This window comes from Pipistrellus kuhlii, unplaced genomic scaffold (assembly GCF_014108245.1).
Source record: "Pipistrellus kuhlii isolate mPipKuh1 unplaced genomic scaffold, mPipKuh1.p scaffold_m20_p_67, whole genome shotgun sequence".
NCBI lineage: Eukaryota > Metazoa > Chordata > Mammalia > Chiroptera > Vespertilionidae > Pipistrellus > Pipistrellus kuhlii.
In genome coordinates, this window is record NW_023425570.1 from 90,676 (window position 1) to 115,284 (window position 24,609).

Consider the following 24,609-nt stretch of genomic DNA (forward strand, 5'->3'; position numbering starts at 1 on the left):
GTGTGTTCATTCTGGTCCTCACGGGCCCAGACGGGGCCCATTCTGCACCGTCTCCTCAGCCCGCGATGCCGCCTGCCCTGCTGGCACAGAAGGTCACGTGTGTACTTGATGCTTTCCTGCCTCCGACACGGAGCCAGCCTTTTCTCCAACGAGCCCCGATCCTGCTCGTGGCAACGGGCGTTGGTAATTCAGACCTCACCCCTCCGGGCCCTCTCCGCTTATAAAGCCGGAGGTGTGCACTCAAATGCAACCCCCAGTGCTTGCTCCAGCCAAAACCCAATACCGTAGGCTTCTTCTCACCAGCAAATGGCATTTTGAAGATTATTATATAATCAGCACAGAAAGCAATTATTAGAAAGCTTATGTGTTATGGGCTTCTATGATTCAATTTGAATCTCAGCTTATGGTGAAAGCATGCCTGTTGGCGGTTTCGTTCACTTAGAACATGTATGTCCCTTTGTGCGGTGTGCTAGAATGAGAAGGCGGGGCAGTTCTGGGTCTCTGGAGTTTTGACCTGCTGCCATTTGAGTTCTGTTACTCAGACGGCCTGAGTGATGAAGGGTAGCACGGGGGCCCTTCCCGGAGGGAGAGTCTAGGAGCACATGTGTCCTTTAAATGTCCTGTTAGGATAAAAAGCTCTTCACCAAAGCCAGTGCTTACTGCTGAATACCTAAAGACACTACAATGTGACCAATCAGTGTCTTCACAGAAGTTGGCGACGTTTTGCTGATGTAAATTCTGAATTTCGAGATTCGTGTTATCTTCTTGCAGGAGCCCCTGTGGCTGCTCTGCTCACTTTAGAATGTTGACTCATCAGCTCCTGCCTAGGGCGTTTCGGACTTGAGCCTTCGTCGGTGAGGATTTGAATGAAAACTTAAAGCTGGTGTTTCCTCCTAGCATGGCCTTTGTCTGCTGGGATAGTAACACAGATCCTCCGTTCTGAACGCGTATGCCCTCTCTTCAGTGGGCAGCACTGATGGACGGAGGGGCCAGCTTCCCAGGTTAAGCTCCTTTCTTCCGCGAGCAGCCGACCTTAGGTCTGGAGGATGTATGCGCAGCAGCCACTTACACGTTTTATGTCTTTTTTAAAATTTATTTTAAAAAATATATTTTATTGATTTTTTACAGAGAGGAAGGGAGAGGAATAGAGAGCTAGAAACATTGATGAGAGAGAAACATCGACCAGCTGCCTCCTGCACACCCCCTACTGAGGATGTGCCTGCAACCAATGTACATGCCCTTGCCCAGAATCGAACCCGGGAACCTTCAGTCTGCAGGCTGACGCTCTATCCAGAGTCACACCGGCTTCGGCTGTTTATGTCTTTTGAGGAGCCTTGTTTGTGAGTCTCAGGTTTAAGGTGAACTTGACATTGCCCTTTGGCCCAGATTGCAGAGCAGGGCTGGGCCAGACGAGCGATGGGTGTGAGCTTGCACTCTGGCAGGCCCGCCGGACAGCTGTGCTGCTGGCTGCTGGGAAACCCGGGCCTTGAAGGAGGAAAGGCAGCCGGGACTGGCAGGTTCGCTCTAAAGGAGCAGAGCGGGCAGACACTGCCGCAGACGGGCCACTCTCACATGGACGCCGTTTCATGTCAAGTGTGGAACCTGAGCCTCGTCCAGGCTGTGCTTTCAAAGAAGAGCAAAGGCAGGCATCGAACCCTCAGCAGGGCAAAGGCCACCTCTCTCCCACTATGTGGGGCTATAGAAACAGCTCCCCTTTGGACCAGGCCGAGTGATTGACAGTGAATTGTGTCTATTTTAACCTTCCCTCCTCTCCTTCCCCCTCTGCTCCTCTGCTCCTGCTGGTGGGACCCAGATGACTGAGAAGATGTAATGAGAGAGAATCTGGGCAAAGAAGCTCTTTCCCGGTTTGGGGTTTATTTTGGTTTAAGCTCTTAGTTGAGGGGAAATAACTCTACAAACCTGTGATTTCATTAAGGTTGTTTTAATTGAGTTAAATGCCCACACTACTTATCAAAATAGATACTCGATGCTTTCATTATGAACATGGAATATTGATCTTCCTTTAGCCCGGATGGCATGGCTCAGTGGCTGACCATCGATCTATGACCCAGGAGGTCACGGTCTGATTCCGGGTCAGGGCACATGCCTGGGTTGTGGGCTTGATCCCCAGTGTGAGGCGTGCAGGAGGCAGCTGGCCGATGATTCTCTCTCATCATTGATGTTTCTCTCTCTCTCTCTCCCCCTCTTCTTTCCTCTCTGAAATCAATAAAAATATATTTTGTCAAATGATCTTTAACATAAATCACACCTTAGTCTCTACCTCAAAACATTGTGCACGTGTGCAATAAGAGGAGGAGAAAGGCGGCTAGGGTGTGGCTGCATGCTGGGGCACTCAGGAAGCTTCGCGTGATGAGCGTGAGGGCCTCTGTCTGGTGGCCCCTTGCACTCGGTCTGGGCTGATTCAGCAGGTGCTGCCCCTTGTGGCTGAGGAGTGGGCCCCGGAGGCTCAGCCCCGGCTCTGTGACCACCTGTCTCCGCGTTCTCTGCTTCCGCGTCCTCCTCTGTAAAATGGAGGGAATGATGACTCTTACCTGGCAGACTCGTCAAGAAGAATAAATGAGCTAATAAGCTTCAGCCCTAGTTACTGTGACTACTTTCGTGGAAGTCAGTGTTGCCTGGTTGTGAACTGTAAAATGGAGGGAGAAAGCCCTAAGATCCAAGGTTTTCTTGAATACTGGTGTTGTTATAAATGGAAAGCCAGTCATTAAAGATTAGTCAGTATTATCCTACTTCTGAACCTCTTCTAGTCTTTATAAATATCTCTGAAACACAGTTACTGATAATCCAAAAATTATCTCAATCTCAAATGAAAGTCCAAATTCTTTAAGTAACCTTCAGAATACTATTTTTTACACTTTTTAAAAAAAATCTTATTTTGTCATATAAAATGAACATAGTAAGCATATTAGAATTTAAAACTTTGATAGTTGAAGTGTTTTTAACACCTTAAATTAAAAAATTACACGTAACATAATAATTTATTAGGTGTAGTAATAATTAATGTCGTTTTCTAATACTTTTTTTAAACCGAATTTATTTAAACAATACAACAAAATTTAATCAACAATATAGTTGCCGTTGTTTTCTACTACTTGTGCCCAACGCTCAGGAAGCATTTTATCCCTCTGTTGTAAAATTCTTGTGATTTTGATGCAAAAAATTCGGTCAATGCATTTTTGAGGCATTCTTCATTATTAAATTTTTTTCCAAGAAGAAAGTTTTGCAAAGAACGAAACAAATGGTAATCGGAAGGGGCAATATCAGGAGAATATGCAGGTTGAGGGAGAACTTCCCATTCCAACTGGCGCAGTTTTTCAGCAGTGATTCTTGCAGTATGCGGTCGTGAGTTATCGTGGTGAAGAATTACGCCCTTCCGATTAATCAGCGCGGGTTCTTTTTCTCTTAAAGCTTGGGCTAACCTTTCCAATTGGGCACTATACACTGCACTTGTAATGGTTTGGTTAGATGGTAAAAGTTCACAATGAAGAATTCCTTTAAAATTCCACCAAACACACAACATCACTTTTTTCGCATGCAAGTCAGGTTTTGGCGTGGGCTGCGGAGCCTCATTTTTGTCCAACCATTGAGGCCACCTTTTCAAATTAACATACAGCACCCATTTTTCATCTCCGGTAACAATTTGCTCTAAAAACAGCAAACGGTTTTGACGAGAGAGGAGCGAACTGCAAATTGTGACTCTTTGATTACGGTTGTTGTCGGTCAACTCATGAGGAACCCATTTTCCAAACTTTTGGACTTTGCCAAGTGCACGCAATTGATTGGAAATTGTTTTTTTGTGAACAATTTAAAGTTGTCGCAAGCTCTTGTTGGGTAATTTGAGGATTTTGCACCAAAAGAGCTTGAAGAGCTTCTTGATCAAAATTGGACACACGGCCTCGACCACTCTTGTCATCTAATGAAAAATTTCCCTCGCGAAATTTCTCAAACCAACGCTGGCATTTTCTGGCGCTAACTGCATCTTGACCAAGAGCACTACAGATGTTTTTTGCAGCCTCACTTGCTTTTCTTCCTAATTGGAACTCGTAAAGCATGCAGTGCCGAATATGCTCTTCATCCGCCATCTTCTTAGCCCTAGTTTTGCAATAAAAACCAAACCAAACACAAACTTTTTCAAGCAAAACTTGTTAATTGCACTTCACACGTTCTGTAGATACCACGTGTTTGAAGGTTATGTCAATACAAGTCAACGCCAAGCAAGATTTTAAACGAATGTTTAAAAACGACATTAATTATTACTAGACCCAAATAATAAAAAATTAAAAAATAAAATAAAAAATTACACGTATACGTTGATGCAGTTTTAAATACAAATGAAAAAATGTTAATGCACCTAGATGGTCAGGCCGTTGAAAACCTATTTGCTAGCTTTCTAGTTTGATATTAAAGTTGCAATTTGTTTCACATTGCAGAGAAGTGAATTAGCCTGAGCACACAGAACACTCCAGTTATGGCTTTTCCCCCCCAAATTTACATCCCCCCACCCATTTGGCTTTCCATCATCTGCCTGTCTGTCCATCCATCTAGTAGCAAACATCCTCTATGCCAGGTACTGTATGTGTCTGGGATAAACGCAATTACTTTAAAAATGAGGATAAAATGAAGAACCACACACTCACAAACCAGTGTAACAAATACTAACTTGATTTCCAAAGTAAAAAAACAACAACAACAACAAAAAACAACTTGTGGTGTTCATTTTCTTCAGTTTGTGATTAAGTCTTCACCTTATTGAAAACTAATATAAGAAGTAAAATACCTTTCTTAAATTTCAAACTTTCTTAATGTAGAGTGATAGAGAATAGTTACAAGTGGGAAGATGGGATGCCATCTACTCACAGACGTGTGCAGGTTGTGTGTGCTGGGCGCAGGGCGGGAGAGTTGTTGGCATTTCAGTTTACCCAGCTTGCTGTTCTCCGGAGCCGTGTCCAGTAAGCAGAATTAGAAGCTGAGAAAGGCCTGCAGTATTTTAATGGCACTGCTCTGTGTGTTTGCAGTTGATTAAATTTTTATGTTTTTTACTTTATGGACTTTAGCAATTTGCAGAGAAATATACAAGCGAGTTGATAAACGTTGGCAGTATATTAACCTTAAATATATTAGTTTTCTGGTCATGGCTGATTTAAAAGTAACTTTATAATTATACTTAACGATTTCATTGCATACGAGAATATTTTTTCAAAAGCACAAATATGTGCTGTGTGTTCCATCCTATATGACTTTAACACCCAAATAGAATTTTCTTCTTCGGTTAGGGAAGGACTTTACTGAGGTTGATGGTAAAATGATGAAGGTAATAGATGTAGAGACAAACTTTGGAACCCAGAAACAGAGTCTGTTTTATAAGCACTGATGTCTGTATTCTGTGTATTTTACCTGTATGCCCTCTCCCAACCTCTGGGGAAGATGTCATGTGTGATACTGTGTTTATTTCAGGACATGAGTTTGTGTTAGTACCAGAAATTGCTGTAGTGAATAGTAAACTATTACTGTATATTTTTAAATTTTCTAATGTTTTAGTGACTGAGAACATGCACATATGGCATTACATTTTCCTGAGACAGAACTCGCGAAAAGTTAGGTTTTGTAGAGAAGTTATACAGACTCATTTTCCTATTTATGAAAGGATTGTAATCCCCCCTCCCCCCATGCCTTCTAACAGATGAGAAAATGTAACTAAAATAAAGGTCATTTACTTTGGAATATATTTGCAAGTACTGACTTGAGGGCAGGGGACCCAGTGAAATAAAAAAGCTCATTCCCCAATAGTTTAATGCCACCGAGATATTTCTCAGATACTAAGTTGGGTTTGGGGTGGGGAGGTATTTCCCGCTACTGTCTATTATACTAAGAGTAATATAGTTTGAAACGGCAGGACAAGCTGTTAAAAATCCATTTTTATAGTAGTATTTAGCAACTTTATAAGTTACCTTCAGAGCTGAAGATAACCTTCTGGTTGATGATCGGAAAAGAATGTAAAGGTTGATGCTAGTGAAGAGAGAACGGAGTCCCCTGGTCTTACAGGAGCGGCAGCAGAAAGGAAACTTGAGGGAGGCCTGGGGCTGGGAGTATTGGAACTTGTTCTGGTGGCTGGTCTCTGAGCCCTGCCAGCCCGGGCAGCGGACACCAGCCGTGCTTTCTGGGCGTTCTCTGTGCAGACACCCTCAGGAGATGCTCGCCCTCGTGGAATCTCTGTCGTCTGCAACCTTGGATTCTAAAAAGGCAAAAATAATCGTCCCCTTTCCTGGAAATGTGTGAAAATGTAGCTTGCATTTCGTTTAACAGTACTTTATGCCTTAGGCCTCTTACACGCGGAAGGAAGAATTCACAGGTTACGTTGGGAGAAACGTGCAGAATACCTGCGGGGCGGCGGGTCTCGGCTCCGGCCAGGCCCGAACTGGGTCCTCCGGAGACGGGGCGCAGCGGGGCTGACATCCCGTCGCCTTCGTGCCCTAGGAGCCGCCCATCCTCTCGCCGTTGTCTCTAAGATCAGAGTCGCTGGGCTGTGTTGGGCTCTGAATGCCGTTTGTAAAGCCTAGAAGCTGTGAGCGGGCTCCGCGCTGGTGGCTGGGCCGTTTCCGGTTCCGGTGTGCGTGCGACGTGGCCGGAAGTGCTCGGCGCTTGGCGCCCAGTGCCGCGTGGCGGGAGGGGCGAAGGCCCTGAGGGCCGAGGCCGCCTCCGCGGGCGGGGCTGGGCTGGACGCGCGGAGACCGGCGGCAGCGGCGGCGCGGAGGGGAGGGGCCGGAGGTGGGTGCTGCTGGGGGGGGCCCAGGCGCGGGGTCTCCCGGGCCCAGGCGCAGGGCGGCCAGGGGGCGGCAGGACTCCGCAGTGGAGGCCGGCGTGGGCCCGAGGCCGTGGCGGACTTGGTGCGGGGGGTGAGGGGTGTTGGGGGTGGGGGGTGCGGGGTGCGGGGGGTGCGGGGGGCGCGGGGTGGGGGGTGGGGGGTGCGGGGTGGGGGGTGCGGGGTGCGGGGGTGGGGGGTGCGGGGTGGGGGGTGCGGGGTGGGGGGTGCGGGGTGGGGGTGGGGGTGCGGGGTGGGGGGTGCGGGGTGGGGGGTGGGGGGTGCGGGGTGGGGGGGGTGGGGGTGCGGGGTGCGGGGGTGGGGGTGCGGGGTGGGGATGCGGGGGGTGCGGGGTGCGGGGGATGCGGGGTGGGGGGTGCGGGGGGTGCGGGGTGCGGGGTGGGGGGTGCGGGGTGGGGGGCGCGGGGTGGGGGGTGCGGGGTGCGGGGTGCGGGGGGTGCGGGGTGCGGGGTGGGGGGTGCGGGTTGCGGGGGGTGCGGGGTGGGTCGGGGCGGCCGCTGCCCCGGGCCTGTGATGGCCACAGCGCGGGCGCCTCCGCACTCAGGCTCCAGGCCCGGGCCGCCCGCCCCGGAAGTGCCCCCTGCGCTGCGGAGGGACTGCTGAGCCCGCGGGTGGCGGTGCGGCTGGCCGGTGCCCTCCCCTGAGGCCGGGGTGGCGGACACGTTGGAGGAGCCTGGCCTTTCCCTGGCGATGGCCACACGGCGGCCCGTCCTCGCAGGAAGTTGTCTCCATGGCTGTCCGCGCGGCTCTGTTCTGAGCTGAGACGGGACCTGCCCTGGCCTTGGGGGCGGAAGTGGCGCCGGCCGCTGTGCCCTGGGCAGAGGCGGGGCCGGGGCCGGGGATGGACAGGGGGGACGGACAGGGGGACGGACAGGGGGACGGACAGGGGGACGGACAGGGGGATGGACAGGGGGACGGACAGGGGGGACGGACAGGGGGAAGGACGGGGATGGACAGGGAGAAGGACACAGGGATGATGGGGATGGACAGGACGGGAGGGAGGACGGGGGATGGACAGGAGGAAGGACGGGAAGGACAGGGGGAACGACAGGGGGATGGACAGAGGGGATGGACAGGGGGGACGGACAGGGGGATGGACAGGGGGACGGACAGGGGGATGGACAGGGGGGACGGACAGGGGGGATGGACAGGGGGACGGACAGGGGGACGGACGGGGATGGACAGGGAGAAGGACACAGGGATGATGGGGATGGACAGGGGAACGGACAGGGGGGATGGACAGGCGGAAGGACGGGAAGGACAGGGGGAAGGACAGGGGGATGGACAGGGGGGATGGACGGGGGGATGGACAAGGGGATGGACAGGGGGAAGGACGGGGACAGACGGGGATGGACAGGGGAGATGGACAGGGGAAGGACGGGGATGGACAGGGAGAAGGACACAGGGATGATGGGGATGGACAGGGGAACGGACAGGGGGGATGGACGGGGGGATGGACAGGGGGAAGGACAGGGGGACAGATGGGGATGGACAGGGGAGATGGACAGGGGGACGGACAGGGATGGACGGGGGATGGACAGGGGGACAGATGGGGATGGACAGGGAGAAGGACACAGGGATGATGGGGATGGACGGGAACGGACAGGGGGGGTGGACGGGGGGATGGACAGCCTGGCGGGCGGACCGCGGTGCGGACGCAGGCAGTGCACGGGTTGGAGGGTGGCGGGGGTTTGGCCTCGGTGGCGGGGAGGAGGAGGTTTGACCTAAAAAGAGACGCGGTCGGGAGGTGGTGGTGGTTTCAGGGTTGTGGGGAAGCCACGTTAGAAGCCTGTGAGGGGATGGAGAGCTGAGGGAGGGAGTGGGATGAGGGTTCGGACATTGAGGCGGAGGAGGACTCTCCCTCTGAGAGGCAGAGCAGCCGCCTTAGGAGAGGAGGTAGGAAACAAGGGGAAGTTCAGAGAAACGTCCATTGCTGTTTTCAATAAGCTGGCGATTACAACAGAGCAACCCAGCCGCCATGTGCTGTCTGCCTACCAGCCCTCCAGGTCCCGTTCGCTGCCTCGGGCTCCCCCTGTCCATCCGATTTCCCTTCTTCCTCCTCCGCCTTCTTTCCCAGCCTCCTCTCCCTGTCCCCGCGGGCCGGGGGGAAATGGGGAGGTCACTCACGCAGCGGCAGGGGATAGCAGGTGTGGGCGGGCCTGACTGCCCATGGGGATGGGAGTCTCGGGGGAGAAGAACCGGCACGGCTGCGTCTTCTCTTAAGTGATGAATTAAACACGTGGCAGCTCTTATAAACAGCGAGAAACGTCAGCGAAGGGAATGGCACGCTTGTGATAGGTGCTGCTGGGGATGAGCAAGGGTTCCGTGGTGGCAGCTGGGGCTTTGCTGTAGTAATTGGCAGAGATTTTCGGAATCAGCGGGAGGCAAGGCTTAGGCAGAGAAACCAGGTGATCAGGGGCCAAAGTTGAGGCAGAGGTCAGACTCTGGAATGGACTGAGGCGTGCGGACAGGAAGTGTCTTAGCCTGCCGGGCTTGCTCTGATAAAATCCCAGGGCTCAGGCTTCCCCAGCACACATTTCTCTCAGATCCGAGGGCTGAGGGCCAAGAGCAGGGCGGGGCCCTTCAGTCCTGGTGAGCATCCTCCCGGTCGCAGGGGGCTCTCTCCTCCCTGGTTCTCACCCGGTGGAGGGCCCTGCAGCTCTTACCAACGGCATCTCCCATCAGGGTGCCTCCCATCACGGCATCTCCCATCAGGGCGCCTCCCATCACGGCGCTCCCATCACGGCGCTCCCAGGACCTGTCGGCTGCCAAGGCCCCGTTCCGAGGCCATCCCCCAGGGGCAGGCTGCAGCACAGGCTGCTGGGGGGGTACAGCCGTTGGCTCCAGAGCGGGAGGAAGTGGGCTGGGGGGAAACATTTTCCCCACAAGGGTTATTCGTGGTTTATAAGAGCTTGACCGCCAACCCATGTACAAGAGTATCTGGGTTAAAACTAATTGTATGTATTCTGTAACGGTAAGCTTGAAGGAATGGGAAGGGGTGGGTTTAAATACGGTGGGTTAGCTGTGTAACCAGTGTGGTGAGGTAATTGTGAGTCATGTTGTTTTTAGTAGAGGACTATTTAACATGCACACTTTGAGTTGACAGTAGTAAATAGTTTTTTCTTGGATATTAAAAATACAATATTATGACATCAGAAAGTTAGTTTTTACTTAGCAAGTGTGATGTCTAAATACTTAAAATTTCTTCTGAAGTGATGTTAAAATCACTTAAAAACGTTAATTTCTGGGTAGTTCTTCTCAGGCTCCTTTCTCTTCAGGAAACTGACTGGGTTTGAGCGGTGGACTGGGCCCCACAGGGCCCTCGAGTGTCCCTCTCCCGCCCCCAGACCTGATCTTAGAGATGCACACGCTAGCCAACATTTGGAAGCAGTTTCCATCTTACTCACCACCCGAAGACCTGCTTTACTGGGGCGACTGAGGGCTCCGTGTACATTTCCTAAGGAATTGCCCCTCCTTAGCTCTGCCGGGAGTCTAATGGACTCTGAGACCCGACAGTCTGAGCTGACACACGTTTGCGTGGCAGGAGAGCGGTGGTCACAGAGCTGGAGCACCTCGTGGTGAGCTCTCCTCTAAGGTTGGGTTCGAGGCCAGAACCTTCCATCGGCGTTGCCGTGCGGCCTGTTTGTTTTGTTAACAAGTGGCCGGTGCTTAGCGCACGCCTTCCTTCCTCTCAGTTCACGCACCCCGGGAAGTGCCAGACACTTGGCTGATAAGATAAGGAACACGCGGTCCTGGCCGGGCCAGGGGCCCTCCTGGCGCTGACGCACGCAGCCCGCTCTGATGTCAGCCCGCTGATAAGGGCCTGGCACCCTGCCCGCATCTGTGCCGAGCGAGCGAGCGGGAAAGGCTTTGTCTGAAAGCGCAGCTCTACTGAAGTGTTTTTTTTAAATACATGATTGCTTTTCTTGACTGTAGGCCAGATTCCTGTCTGTTTAAATGGCTCAGTGTTTCTGAATTGTTTGGCGGAAATAAATGTTTGTTGGCACAAATGTGTTTAATTCATCAGGAATGATATTCTATGATATGCCTGTGGGTTTAGTGTGCGTGTGTGTGTGTGTGTGTGTGTGAAGAAATAAGTGCAGCAAGCTGATGAAGGGGTTCGTTGAGTGGGTCTCATAAAGTCCCGGGGTTGCTCTGTCTGATTCTAATAAACACCGATTAGGGGAAAACGGAGTAAGGACCAGGATCAGTTTGGCAACACTTAACATCAGAGAGGCTGCTTGTCTCGACATACTTATTGGCATTTCCACGGAAATGTGGAGAGGGACTTGGTTCTTCATGAGGTTGGACTCACTGAGACCGGGGGTAGTCCGAGCATGCGCTCACCTTATCCTCTCTCTTGATTAAAAAGAATCCAGACGTAACAGAACATGCTCTAGAGCCAAACTGTCATCGAATTGACAGTCTGAGCAGAATCGCTTCTGGTGTGGTGTGTGCTTCACTGTCTTCATGGCTCATTATGAAATCCTAAAGCCGGGGTGGGGAACATCAGCCCTCAGACTGTAAAAAACCCTTGAAATCTGGCCCTGCTACGGCATTAGGGGTGAGGTAATTAAATGTTTGGCCAGATAGAGCAGGGTCATGTTTAAGTTGAAAATTTTGTATGGCCTGAGAATGATGTTATACATATCCAAATGGCTCTTGGCAGGAAAGAGGTCCCCCATCCCTGCCCTAAAGGATAAAGATAACTTCTCCCTGTCGCTCTGTGCTTGCCTTCCTAAAAGGGGAACCCTAGGTGCCTATCGCAATGCCAACGCTCTAAAAGCCTAAACAGCTAGCACGTTACATATCAAAATCATGTTACTGTTCTTAAGACCAGCTCAGGTTAGTGAGGTTCAAGTTTGCATCATCATGTAAACTACATTTCAAAATACACACGAGTTAAATAAAATGGGCAGTGAGAACTGTTGATTACAAAAATAAACTCATACCACTTAAAGCCATGAAGAATGGTGAAATGCATATGTAGACATTGAAAATCGGAGCATGACTGTTTAATATCTGTTTTTTGTCTCCGAGGAAGCTGAAAAGAAGTGTTTGGGAGTTCAGCGATGCCTCTCAATCCCTCAGGGTCCATTTCTAGGCTGTGATAGACTGCCAAGGCCGCTTTCTAACAGCTTAGTCCTCTTCGTTGACTGCTACATAATCTATTATCATACTTAGTGTTAGCAATAAAAAACATGTACTGAGCACTGTTTAAGCAATTTTTGTCTATTATTATTTAATCCTCAAAACAAACATATGAGGTATAGGTACTGTTATTATCTCCATTTTTCAGATGGAAATGGAGGCCCAGAAGGTTAGCTGACTCGCTGGGTGAGTGAGCATGAGGTGGAGTTAAGAGTTAGGTGATGCCCTCGTGCCCAGAAAAAGTGCCCCTCTGATGAGCTGCTAACTTTCTACCATTAAGTGATTCAGTACTGAGTTAGTGGGTTGGAGTTTTAAAGGTAATAAGGAACATTCAGGAAAGGATGTGCTTTGTTTTTATTTAACCCTTTCTCTGCTAGAAAGAGAAATGAGCCCATTCTGTGCATTACTGTTTCTGTGCAGTGCGTTTGCGTTGGTTGTGTGCGGAATGATGGGTGTGTGCCCAGCCATGGGCTTGTTTCTGAGTCGCTGGGAGGATCTGGCTCACTGATTGTGAAGGTGAGCTGGCAGCTGCCATGAGCTGGTGACAGCGAGGCAGCAGGCTGAGGCGGAAAGGGTCTGCACGGGAGACAGTAGAATGCCAGCGAGCAATGGCTGGAAACTTTTGTATGTTTTTGTGGCACAACTTGGAACGGTGGAGAATGCCTGTGGCTTGGGAGAAATAAACATCACAGGCCGACCACCTGGGGCTGAACACCAGTAAATGGGAATTTTTGTTGTTAATCCTCACCCAAGGACATCTTTCTGTTGATTTTTAGGGAGAGGGGGGGAAAGACAGAGAGACATATAGGTTGTTTGCCTCCTGCCTGAGCCCTGAGTAGGGCCCGGCCGGAGAGGAGCCTGCAACTGAGGTACATGCTGTTGACCGGAATCAAACCCAAGGAGCCTTTGGTCCACAGGCCGGCGCTCTATCCACCCAGCCAAGCCAGCACGAGGTCCGAATAGAACCTTTGAAAGAGCGGTCAGTTTGCCCACGAGGGAGGTGTGACACTCCCCAGGGTGCCACATGTTCTCAGATGGCTCAGGTCACCAGTGAGAGAACTCTTTCCAAGAACACCTTGTGACCTCCCCGGGCGGCCAGCAGCTGCCCCTCTCCCTCGGAGAGCGCATTATCCAGCACAGGGCTGTTACTGCCCCGCGCTGGGCCTGCGTGGGGGGCGACTTCTTGTTCCAGCTGGTGGAGGGACTGAATGAAGTCCGTACCTTCCCAGCAGAACTGGATGACTCTTGTAGCAGTTTCACACTCAGCAGCAGAGAGCGGCGGGATAAGCCAGGCGAGTATCCTGTGCGCTAGCAGGGCGGGGCCAAGTGCCAGGTCCGCCCGGGCCACAGTACGTGCTGCGGTCTCTGGTGGGTCCATGTCACGTGGCCGAGTCTCAGTGGATCAAAATGATGATGTTGCTGGAGATCACGGGAACACCTGATTATGATAACTCATCCACTCCCTCTTCGTCCCTGAGCATTTCTCTCATGCCTGCTGGGTGAACACAGAGTCTGTCCTCATTGTGGGTGGGTTCTGTCCCCGAAGTCCGTCTGCTCACTGGGATGTGTGTGTAGCCTGGAAGCGGGGCTCTGCTCTCGCCGTCACTGGAGCAAGCACGTGTGTGGGCAGAGCCGTGGGAAGTGGTGAGGCTGCACCACGCCGCACCCTGCCTTTGGTCTCAGCTCTCTGGAAACAGGAAGCATGTTTGTTGTGGATTTAGTACCATGTTTTTTCCATTCCCCTGCATTTTAAAAATATTTTTATTAATTTCAGAGCAGAAGGGAGAGGGGGGGAGAGAGACACATCAAAGATGAGAGAGAGCCCTAACCAGCTTGGCTCAGTTGATAGAGCATCTGCCTGTGGACTGGAGGGTCTCAGGTTCAATTCCTGTCAAGGGCATGTACCTTGGTGTGCAGGAGGCAGATGATCGATGCTTCTCTCTCATCAATGTTTCTAACTCTATCCGTCTCCCTTTCTCTCTGTAAAAAAATCAATGAAATATATTTAAAAAAAGGATGAGAGAGAATCATGGATCAGCTGCCTCCTGCACACCCCACACGGGATCAAGCCTGTAACCCAGGCATGTATCCTGACCGGGAATTGAACTGTGACCTCCTGGTTCATAGGTCAACTCAACCACTTAACCACACTGGCTGGGTTCTGTGCCTTGTTTTGGGGACCTCGCTGTGTAAAGTGGCCCAGGCCTCGTGCTGTTGTCTGTCTGGGGTCCTGATAGGCAGGAGGAGGCAGCAATGAGCCTTGTGAGGCCTGAGTTAGGGTGCAGCGCTCATGAACCCACAGTGTAGACTAAAAAAGGTCTTTGAAGAGAAACACACGCAAGACCTTACGTAGTGGTCGGTGGATGGGAGCGTGACCAGAAGTCCAAGGAGCCGACTGTTCCTGAGGCAGTGGCTCCCGGTCAGCTAACCCGGTGCCGGGGGCGGCTGCAGAGAACGGGAATTCTGCTCGTGAGGGGACTTGGCCATTGTTGCAGGCTCTGGGGATTCGATGAGGATGCAGTGTCGTTCTTGCCTTTGAAAACCACGCGGATGGTCGAGAGAGACTTAATGTTTGAAATGGATTTACTAAAAATGCCACCTAGCATACATCTTTCACCCAATACTTGGAAGATGTCTTTTAGTTGAGATGCTAGTTTATTACTTTATTAAAGACAATTAAGTTCCTATTTTAAAATTAAGTAGTACTTGAGAAAATTGGTTTTGATTCTGAAAACATCATAAACAAAATATTCTCTCTTTTTGATATTAATATACTAAAGTAACCTGAATTGCCATAATTTCCCGCTTGTGTTTGTGAAAGCAGATGGTAAAACACATTATTATATGCATTGCATTAATTCTCATGAAAGCACTCTCATTTATCTTGATTGTTTCTCCTGGTGGAAGCAACTAAATGTGAACATTAGGAAGACTGTAGGCATACATTTGCATGCTATACATATCAGAGCAGATTAATAGTCTGTTTTTGTGTGTTTATAATTTCTTCGCACAGTGCAGTTGTGAAGATCAGCTCAGTCTTTGAACGTATTTTAGGAAGAAGTGTGAGATGGGCAGCAAAGAGGGCTATTAGTTTGCCAGGGCTGCTGCCGGGACGCAGTCACCGGGATAATCCAGTCACATCCTTCACACCACCTGCCGTTACTTTTCAGTGGTTTTCCATTAACTTCTGGAGCCCGCCTGGAAGGCTGACCGTCCACTGGATGGCACTCCTCTGTGTTAGTGTGAGCCAAAAATATCTTAAGATCAATAACCACTCAAAAGACTTGTCAGCATTAGCATGTAGACACACCCATGAGGGAGTGGGGGCGTGTGGCCCGTTGAGCGCGCAGCCTCGCCTTTACTTAGCCTGCGTGACACAGGCTCCTCACTGCGGCAGGTGTTGCTGGCTCCGGAGGGAGGCCGTTTCATCGGATTGAGGCATCGACTGAGGCAGGAGGAGGCCCAGGAGCCGGGTGGTCCTAGTGCTGGTGCCGCCTCTTATTATCGTCCTGATGGTAAAAGTCCATGTGACCGGTGTATGTACTTGCATCAAACAAAATAAAACCGAGGCCCAAGGACTTACCATATTTTTCGGACCATAAGACGCTCCGGACCATACGACGCACCAGGTTTTAGAGAAGGGAAATGAAGAAAAAAAGATTCTGAAACAAATAGTGTCCTAAAATATTTTATGTGCATTAAAACTCAACATCACAGTCATAAACATATGTAATCAACCCTGTAAAGTAAACAGCAGCATTTAGAACCATTTTAGAGCCGGGCAAGCACACACAGACCACACAGAGCAGGGCAAGTAAAAAAACTTTTTTTTTAAAGTATATGTGTAGGCTATATTTGGACCATAAGACGCAGGGACTTTTCCCTCCCACTTCTGGGGGGAAAAAAGTGCGTCTTATGGTCCGAAAAATACGGTAAGTGCTTCATCCAAAACCACAGCTACCACCTGTTAGAGACACCTTTTGGGTCCAGGTCTGCCCGACTCCACTCCAAATCCTCACCTTTTCCCTAATATTTTTCACTATTTCCGGGGATGCCAACCAGGGCTTGCGAACCGGAGGACAGAGCCATGCTCCCCTCCACGACCCCCCCCCCCCCAGCTCTCCACCCTGAACCTAACTACAGAGTCTGTGACTATGACCTTATTTGGAGAAAGTCTTTGCAGATGTGATGAAGTTAAGGATCTTGAAATAAGTTAATTCTGGGTGACTTGGTTGGGCACTAAGTCCGGTGACAAGTGTCTTTGTAGGAGCGGCAGAGGGGGAGAGGGCACACCTGAGGGGAGGAGGCAGTGGGGCTTGGGGGCCAGAGGTGCCTACCCTCCGAGACAGGTTCTCCCCGAGGCCCCGGAGGCAGGTGCAGGACCGGGACGGTGAGTTTCTGTCGGTGAAGCCCCAGTTGGGATTGTCGGCAGCCACGGGCACGGATAGAGAGCAGCTGCTTTCTCGGAACGCGCTGAGGCAGGTCTGGGATCCAACTAAGTCCGCTCTGCCAGTGACTAGCCCTGTGTTCCTGGCACATGGCTTCCCCGGGCCAGGTGCCCCGTCTTTCCCATGCTGCATGGAACACTGTACGGGGGAGCACAGCGCCTACCAGGCCGTGGTGGCCTTACTCTGTGTGCATCAAGAGAGCATTTGTTTTACGTGCAACCTTCATTAATTAAACAGCTTAAATGTTTATCTGGAAGTTATCTGAAGAACAGCTAATGCTAGTGTTTTCATATAAAACTAGAGGCCCGATGCACAAAATTCGTGCAAGAGCAGGCCTTCCTCCCCGGCTGCCCTCACCACTTCCCTCTGGCACCCAGGACCGGGCTTCCCTCGCAGCCCTGCTTGTCTGGAAGGTTGTCCAGAAGGACATCGGTCTAATTAGCATATTACACTTTTATTATTATAGATTATTATAGATGGGTGAAAAATTGAGACCTTTCATGTTGACTTAAGAAGGTCAAATCCATTACTTCCCCAGGCTTGTGGGGTTGATAAGGAAGTTTGTTCTAAAGAAACTCCACTCTCTGAGTGGACATTTGGTTTCTCTCTCTTGAACTATTTAAATGTTACGATTTTTAGTGTTAAAATAAGGAACAAAGACAGAGTGTCTAGTAAAGCAGCGGCAGTCATGCTGAGCCAGGCTTCTTCACCAGGCTGGGCTTGGAGAGAGAGACACGCTTTCTTTCCTGACGCCAGCCTCAGAGGGCCCTGTCAGCGTTGTTTATTTCCTCTTTAATGCGGTTACGTAGGAAATAGATGTTCTTATTGCCCGTCATTCCGATTCAATTAACTTCATTAAAATACTTAGCTTGTTTCCAATTCTGATGTTGGAATTTTGAAACACACAATGGCACTAAAAATTAATGGAAAGGACTTCCTACATGATCTAGAAAAACCAATTTTAATGCTTCATAAAACTTTATATTTTGGGGTTTAAATACAGAATTGAAGTTAATATGAACAACCTGTTACGCGTTCCTGTTGGTTAATTATTGGCCTAGTTTCGTTTATCAGCTGTGAACATGACGCTGGAGGAGAATTCTGACCTTGTTCTACAGAAATGGAGGGAGGCAGAGGGGCGGTTACCCAAGGTGCCCTTCGGCTGTGCTCTGACGTGCCACTCCTTGGCTGACGTCACGTGTCTGGCTCCTGGGCTGTGGGCTTGTCCTCACCAGCAGGGAGCGGGGAAGGTGTGGCCTTGGGAGCAGGGACAACCTGGGTCTGGGCTTGTTAATGGGGCCAGGACTGGCCCAGGAACAGAAAGTTAAGATGTGGAGACAAAGGATAAAGAATTAATCTTGTCAGAATGTAGTCTTGGGTGAACTCCTTTGGTGTATGTATGGAAGACAAAAGCTTAGAGCTTTTGCTAGTATTTCTTAGAGTTTTTCTTCCTTTTTTCTTTGGACAACGTGCCGCAGGTGCAGGGACCGCTGTGTGCAGCAGTGTGAGAGGTAGTCTCTCTTCTCTCAAAGCGCTTTCTTTTAGCTGAGCATCAGAGACCAACTCATCGACTTTTGTTGGATTTCATTTTATCTAATTCTGATTTTTGATGATTTGAATAAAGAGGTGAATGATCAAAGGATTTATTATATTGTACAATCCAATTGGAAAACATACATGCATGATTTTTATGGAATGACTTAATCTTTCTAATGAGACTATTTACGATAATTTTCTTCCATAATTTAAAAAAATCAGGGTGAAGATGGGAATTAACATTTTCTTTTGCCATATGGGATGCACTGCAGTATTCCTTGGCAACCTGGTGTGTTAGTAAATCGATAATATCGGTGACTTCTGAGCCGCAAATTAATTAGTATTTCCTGCTGGCTCCTCAACGTCACCCTATAGGTGGCCCAACAGTCACCTGCAGGTCAGCTTCTTTTCCATGAACTTGCCCTGCTCTCTGCCTTCCGTACGCCCGCCAGTCACCTGAGCTGGCAGCGCTGGGTCACCTTCGACATTGCTGCTGGCTCATTAATTTGTAACTAGTTTCTGTTGGCTAGCCTTACCTGGCATTAAAGATAATCTCAAAATTCCACAAGGTTAAGGATGTGGTTTTCTATATATCAGTCACAGAGATAAGTCTGGTTCATAGAAGCACTCAATAAACATTTATTGAGTGAATCAAGGAATCTCAGTGTTTAGAGTTGATCATGTCCGACACACTTTATGTTCATTTATGCACCTTATTAGCCTTTCAGCTTAGTTATGTGTCTGACTACTCATCTTCCTACTATTTCTTGAGTCCCCTGATTTAAGATGTGATATAATGCCTGACACTGTAAAAACTTAACAGTGTTTTTAAATGAGTTACTGCATTGATGGGAGAAGTATGAATAGTGATAACACTTTTATAGAGGAAGTCCAGGAAATGCTATTTCTCAGTCAACTTGTAATAAAATCTTAAGAAGGTATGCTTTGTAGCAAAGAGAGAAGAAGTATGCCTTTTACATTTTTTTGAGTAAACTCTATTTTTTATTTTCTTTGTTTCAAATTTCTTTATGAATATTATGGTTTTTAAAAATCTCATTGAAAAAGCAATAAAAAGAAGTGGTTCCTAGAAATTGCCAACATACGGGATTTGCATATATTCACCTTTAGGGTATAATTCCTTTACACTTAGATGAATGAAAATACTGATGGAAATACTTAAAAATCACCATTAAAAATTACAATTGTTATTCTGCTTGTCTTATCTAAATCCACGTTTTAAACCACTGAGATTATGAATTCAAAGTCTGCCTATATATTATTATCCCCCTACTTTTGTGCCTCTCTTTTCTCCATTTTTATCTTCTTTTTATTTCACTAGATTAAAATGTATCACATGAAACCTATATTCTTTCTATTTTAAAGCTTTCTTAAAATATTGTTTGCTATGAAAGGCTTATTTCTGTGGTGCTATCATTAGTTAGTGTTTTTTTTTTTGTTTTGTTTTTGACATTTTATTAAACGCTTCCTGAAAATCTCAGCATAGCATGGTAGATGACATTCTCTCTGTTGCTGCTCCTTTACCTGTAGGTTGTGCTTGGTCTTCGGCAGCTGGGCTTGCCCAGGTTCACTGTCTGCGGGCTGCCGCGCAGGCTGTGCTCAGGGTCAGGCTTGTCTGCCTGTTGTCCAACATTGGAGACATCACATTCGCCTTCAGGTGGCAGTTTGACGTTAGTCTTTGGTTATGGTTACCAGCTGGTTTGTGTTAATAACATATTGATTCTATCTGCATGTTTCAAAGTCAGTAATTACTCAGTCCTTGTGCTTTTAATCCACATCTGTAACTCTGACCAGGGCACCATCATCCAAGGAGAGCCCGCTGTCTTCTCTGCCAAAGCCTCTAGCTTCTTTGGAGACCTGCTGCCTCTGCTTGCTCCTTTCCTTCTCTTCCCCATCTCCACGCCACTGCCTCTGCCTCTGCCTCCGCCTCCAGGGCAGCTCTTCAGACTGTGGGGACCGTTTTGGGTGGGCCCTTGGGCCCGGGGTCTTCACATGTTTGGTAACCCTGCAAGCATTGGCCTGGCCTTTCCGGGGCGTGTGAGAGCAGGCGGCCAGGAGTGTGCAGTGACACCCTCAGAGAACACAGATTCTGTGACCTCCAATCCGGGGACCAGGGTAGCGGTCTCCTCTGGGGACCTGGGTGCCAGGCAGAGTGCTGAGAGTATGAGAGTATGAGAAATTTTCTTAAAATTTTTTATTTTTATTTTTTACAGAGAGGAGGGGAGAGGGATAGAGAGTTAGAAACATCGATGAGAGAGAGACATCAATCGGCTACCTCCTGCACACCCCCTACTGGGGATGTGACTGCAACCAAGGTACATGCCCTTGATTGGAATCAAACTCTTCAGTCCGCAGGCCGACGCTGTATCTACTGAGCCAAACCAGTTAGGGCGAGTATGGAGTTCTTTATGCTGCACGGCCTCTTCCCGCTGGGTCCTGGGAGGACGGGTTTTGGGTATGTAAGCTTACTCCTGCAGCGCTACTCCAAACCGTGCTGATGGTTCTCCTGCTCTTGTGAGGGCATCAGTGTGTTTGTCTGGCTTCCTCCGCTCCAGAAGCCGGCATGGCTGGCCGCGCCAAGGGGAGGGCCCTCTTGCCTGGTGTCGACGGGCTGTGGTGGGGCATGTTGGAGGCGTGTGGGATGGGAGTGATGTGGGTGAGAACCCTGGCAGGGTGTTCAGCCAGGGCTCAGTAAGGGTTGAGGTCATAGACACACTCGTTTAGGTAGGAATGGAGGATAATTAGAAGACAAACACATTTTTCAGTTTTATTGGAGTGATTGACTCATAGGTACGCTTAAGGTGTACAACTTGATGATTCACGCACATGTGTGTTGAGAATGATGGCCCCAATAAGGTTAGCTAACACCCCCTTCCCTCACATAACTGCCTCTTTTGTGATAACTTTGAAGATCTGCTCTGTTGACTTTCAAGTTTACTGTACAATGCAGCAGTGTTGATTCCCGTCACCCTGCTGTATGTGAATCCGGTCTCCAGAACTTCCTTAACTTGCGGCTGGCAGGCTGCACCTCGCCCCTCCCACCCCTGCCCGTGCTCCGCCCATTCGGCTCCCTCCCTCCTGAGCAGCGCTCATACTCCCTTCCTCATCCCCTCCCCCCTCATTTTGCTTTCCCCAGGGTGTTGTATGTATGATTGGGGTTTGATAGTACGCAGCCTTTTCAGACTGCCCTCGGCGCTGTGCATTTTAGAGCGACATCTCTTTCCAAGGCTGCTCTTTTTATTGCTAAATCATATCTAATGCCACGGACATGGCACAGGACCTGGGTGCTTGCTGTTTGGGTCACAAGGAGAGCTGCTATCACAGTCACATGCAGGCTTTTGTTCAGAAATAAGCCTTTGTGGTGAGTCCCTGTGGTGAGTCCCCTGGACTGCATGGTGGGACTATACTGAGCTTGAGGAGAAGTTGCCAGAGAAGGCTTCCCAGCGGCCACTGCTCTGCATTCTCACCAGCAGTGAGTGAGGGGCCTTGTCACAGCCTCAGCACCAACTGGTCCCGGTGACTGGTTACAGCCATTCTCATAGGGATGTAATTTGATCTCAGTTCTTACTTTACTTCCGGTTCATTGATGACAGTTGAGCATCTTTTCATAGGCTTATCTGCCATCCATGTATCATCTTCGGTGAAGGATCTGTTTAGATACTGGATTTACTTTTAATTTGTTCGTTTTTCTTGTTGAGTTTTAAGAATTCTTTGTTTATTTTGTTAGATATGTAATTTTGTAACTTGGCAAATAAGACTTGAATAATAATGCCCTAACATGAAATGAGATGACAAGGAGGGATGAGTCAATTACGGCTTTTTATCTTCCATCTGGGTTTCTGAAAAGGGAAGAAATAGGAAGGACAAGGATCGTTGAGGTTTGCGTCAAGGGGAGCTTGTGGTTGTGGAAGGACATCCACGGCTAGAGATCAAGCATACGTTCAGACCCTGGTTTAGATCTCACTGAGTCAGCATCGCTTATTGCAGAAAGCAGAGGGCTCCCCATTGGCAGTTAGGGTAAGAACCCGGGAAGCTGAGCCACCACGAGGGGCGGAAGCGTGAAGCAGGAACCAAGCCTCGGCTCCCGCTGTGAGGTGGGGAGAAGCTCAGGAGCACGCGCTGTGCATTGTCTGTCTGCCTGAAGGCCAGGTCAGAGGTCATCTCCCTTCGCACCCTGTTTCTCCTGGGCTGGGAGGGCAGCTTGCTCCTCGGGAGCTCTCTCTAATGAGTCTTATGCACAGCCCCTATAGGATTTCTTCAGTAGGATTTTACAGCATGGGGCTCTTTTGTAGGGTGAACATAGGTTCTCATTAAAAAAATCTATTACCAATATCCATCTCTGTATAAATCTGTATTTCTGTATCTCTACCTTTATCTCTAGCCCTCTATAAATCTGTTGTTTAAGTTGCCTAAGTACTAATTCACTGGAAGAAACCATCTGCCGTCTCAGTTACACTGTCCTGTTGTAGGGTCGTCAGAGGCGTGACTTCGTCCCCTGAGAATCACACCCATGAATCCTGGCCTGTCTGGTGGGGAAGCACCGAGCCTGTTCCCTGGGGTCAGACAGATTTACTTTTTTATTTTTTAAAATATATTTTATTTGATTTCAGAGAGGAAGGGAGAGGGAGAGATAGAAACATCAATGATGAGAGAGAATCATTGACCAGCTGCCTCCTGCATGCCCCAAACTGGGGATTGAGCCCACAGCCTGGGTATGTGCCCTTGACCAGAATTGAACCCAGGACCCTTCAGTTCACAGGCCAGTGCTCTGTCCACTGAGCCAAACTGGTTAGACTATTTTTTTCTTTACAAAGTAGAATCTATCTATTGTCTTTTTTCACCTAACCATCCCTCAGGAGGGCAGTTCTATTGACTGATTTACAGCGAGGCTACAGAGTGGAAACAACTACCGTTAGTAATAATTGAGGGTAACCTGTTTGGGATTTGGAGTTCACAAATGGCACAGCAACAGGAAGCACCAAATGCAAAACATGGTTTATGTATTCATATGGAAACGTGTGAAAGTGCTTTGAAAGGCCTGGGTGTAGTAGGGGCAGCTATCATTAGACGAGGAAGTTATTTCGGTGAAACAGACCACGGACGTAGAATCTCTGTGAACACATTTCACGATGACTCTGCACCTACATTTAGCGCCCCAGGCAAGGGGCGAATTTGTGTTGTAAACAATAACTGATAAGAGCGTACTCATGAAACTTGCCTGGGACCTGACGTGTGCCAGTGGTCCGTTCTCCTGTTTGGACTGTCACTAGAGCTTCCTTTGCTCTGAGTATTAAACCCAGGATGGCTGCAGACACACCACAACTGAGCACTCTGTACTCTAGGGCGTGGCTGCACAGCTGGGACACAGCCTGTTCCGGTGTAATGTTGCTGTGGGCCGTCGGAACACAGCTGCTTCGTGATGTAATGTCTGTAGTTTAGATCACTGAGGCTCTAACTTTACTTGTTCTGTTTTTTATGGTGGTAACATCTATAACAGAAAATCGCCATTTTTGCCGTTCTTAGTGTGCCATTGAGGGCATTTATCATACTCACAGGGTGCCATCATCACTGTCTGCTTCCAGAGCGTGCCTCCACTCAAAGTAGAAATGGTACCCATCAAGCTGTACTTCCCATCCTCCGCTGCCCAAGCACCAGACCCCCTTCAGTGCCGAGTCTCTGTGCGTCTGCTTCCTTAGGCACATCGTGTGAACGGAAATGTAGGGTGAACGTCTGCCCTTCACTGGCTTATTGACTTGTTTTTAAGGCTCCTTCATGGGGTACACGTATCAGAACATGGTCCCTTTGTATGCTGGGTATTATTCCATTGTATGCACACACACTTTGTATTCTTCTTGTATTTACTACGTTTTAAATCAGTCAGTATTATTACATCTTTTATGTATGTGAAGATGTCATGTGGGTTAATTTTATTCTTTTCAATTCTTTTACAGGTTTGACAGATGAAAAAGTGAAGACATATCTTTCTCTTCACCCTGAGATATTAGATGAATTTGTATCTGAAAGTGTTAGTGTGGAGACGGTAGAGAAATGGCTGAAGAGGAAGAATAACAAAGCAGAAGGTGAGATCTCATTCAGACTGAATGTGGGTTATTTCCCACTTTGTGTGACAAAGGATAGGCATTTTACATGTGCTGGAAAGGATACACGGGGTAGACATACAGCTTTATGATCATTTTATTCTGTCTAAAGTAGGGGTGTCGAACTCAATCAGAGAAGGGGCCAAAATCTAAAATCCAGCCTAAATCGCGGGCCGAATGGTTTACTGAACAGTCATAAACTGTCATTGTGATGGAAACGCAGCGGAGTGCAGTGATGACAGCGCGGTGCGGGCCACATTGTAAGGCCTGGTGGGATGGATTTGGCCCGCGGGCCTTGTGTTTGACACATGTGGTCTAAAGAGATAACTTGACTTTAGAGTGAGGGAGACTAGGCAGAAAAGAAAAACCCTTGACTAAAAAGAAAGACCTTGACAGGTATTACCTGAAAGTTTATTTAGATGTGAACGCATTGAAAAATGCAGTGTTAGACTTGGTTTTGTTTAATGATGATTATTAATGACTCTAAAATTTTTTTTGTATTGCAAAGCTATATTTA

At 48.8% G+C, this 24,609-nt stretch overlaps 1 protein-coding gene across 2 annotated transcripts in view; it reads left to right on the forward strand.

Annotated features, from left to right (window-relative positions):
* The window catches only part of PDE10A (phosphodiesterase 10A), a 101,392-nt gene that overhangs the window by 30,370 nt on the left and 46,413 nt on the right, over positions 1 to 24,609 (forward strand). For both annotated transcript variants that reach the window (XM_036420364.2, XM_036420363.2), the window contains exon 2: positions 23,946 to 24,074. In XM_036420364.2, the coding sequence (XP_036276257.1) occupies positions 23,946 to 24,074 (129 nt within the window). The remainder of the gene's footprint in view (positions 1 to 23,945; positions 24,075 to 24,609) is intronic.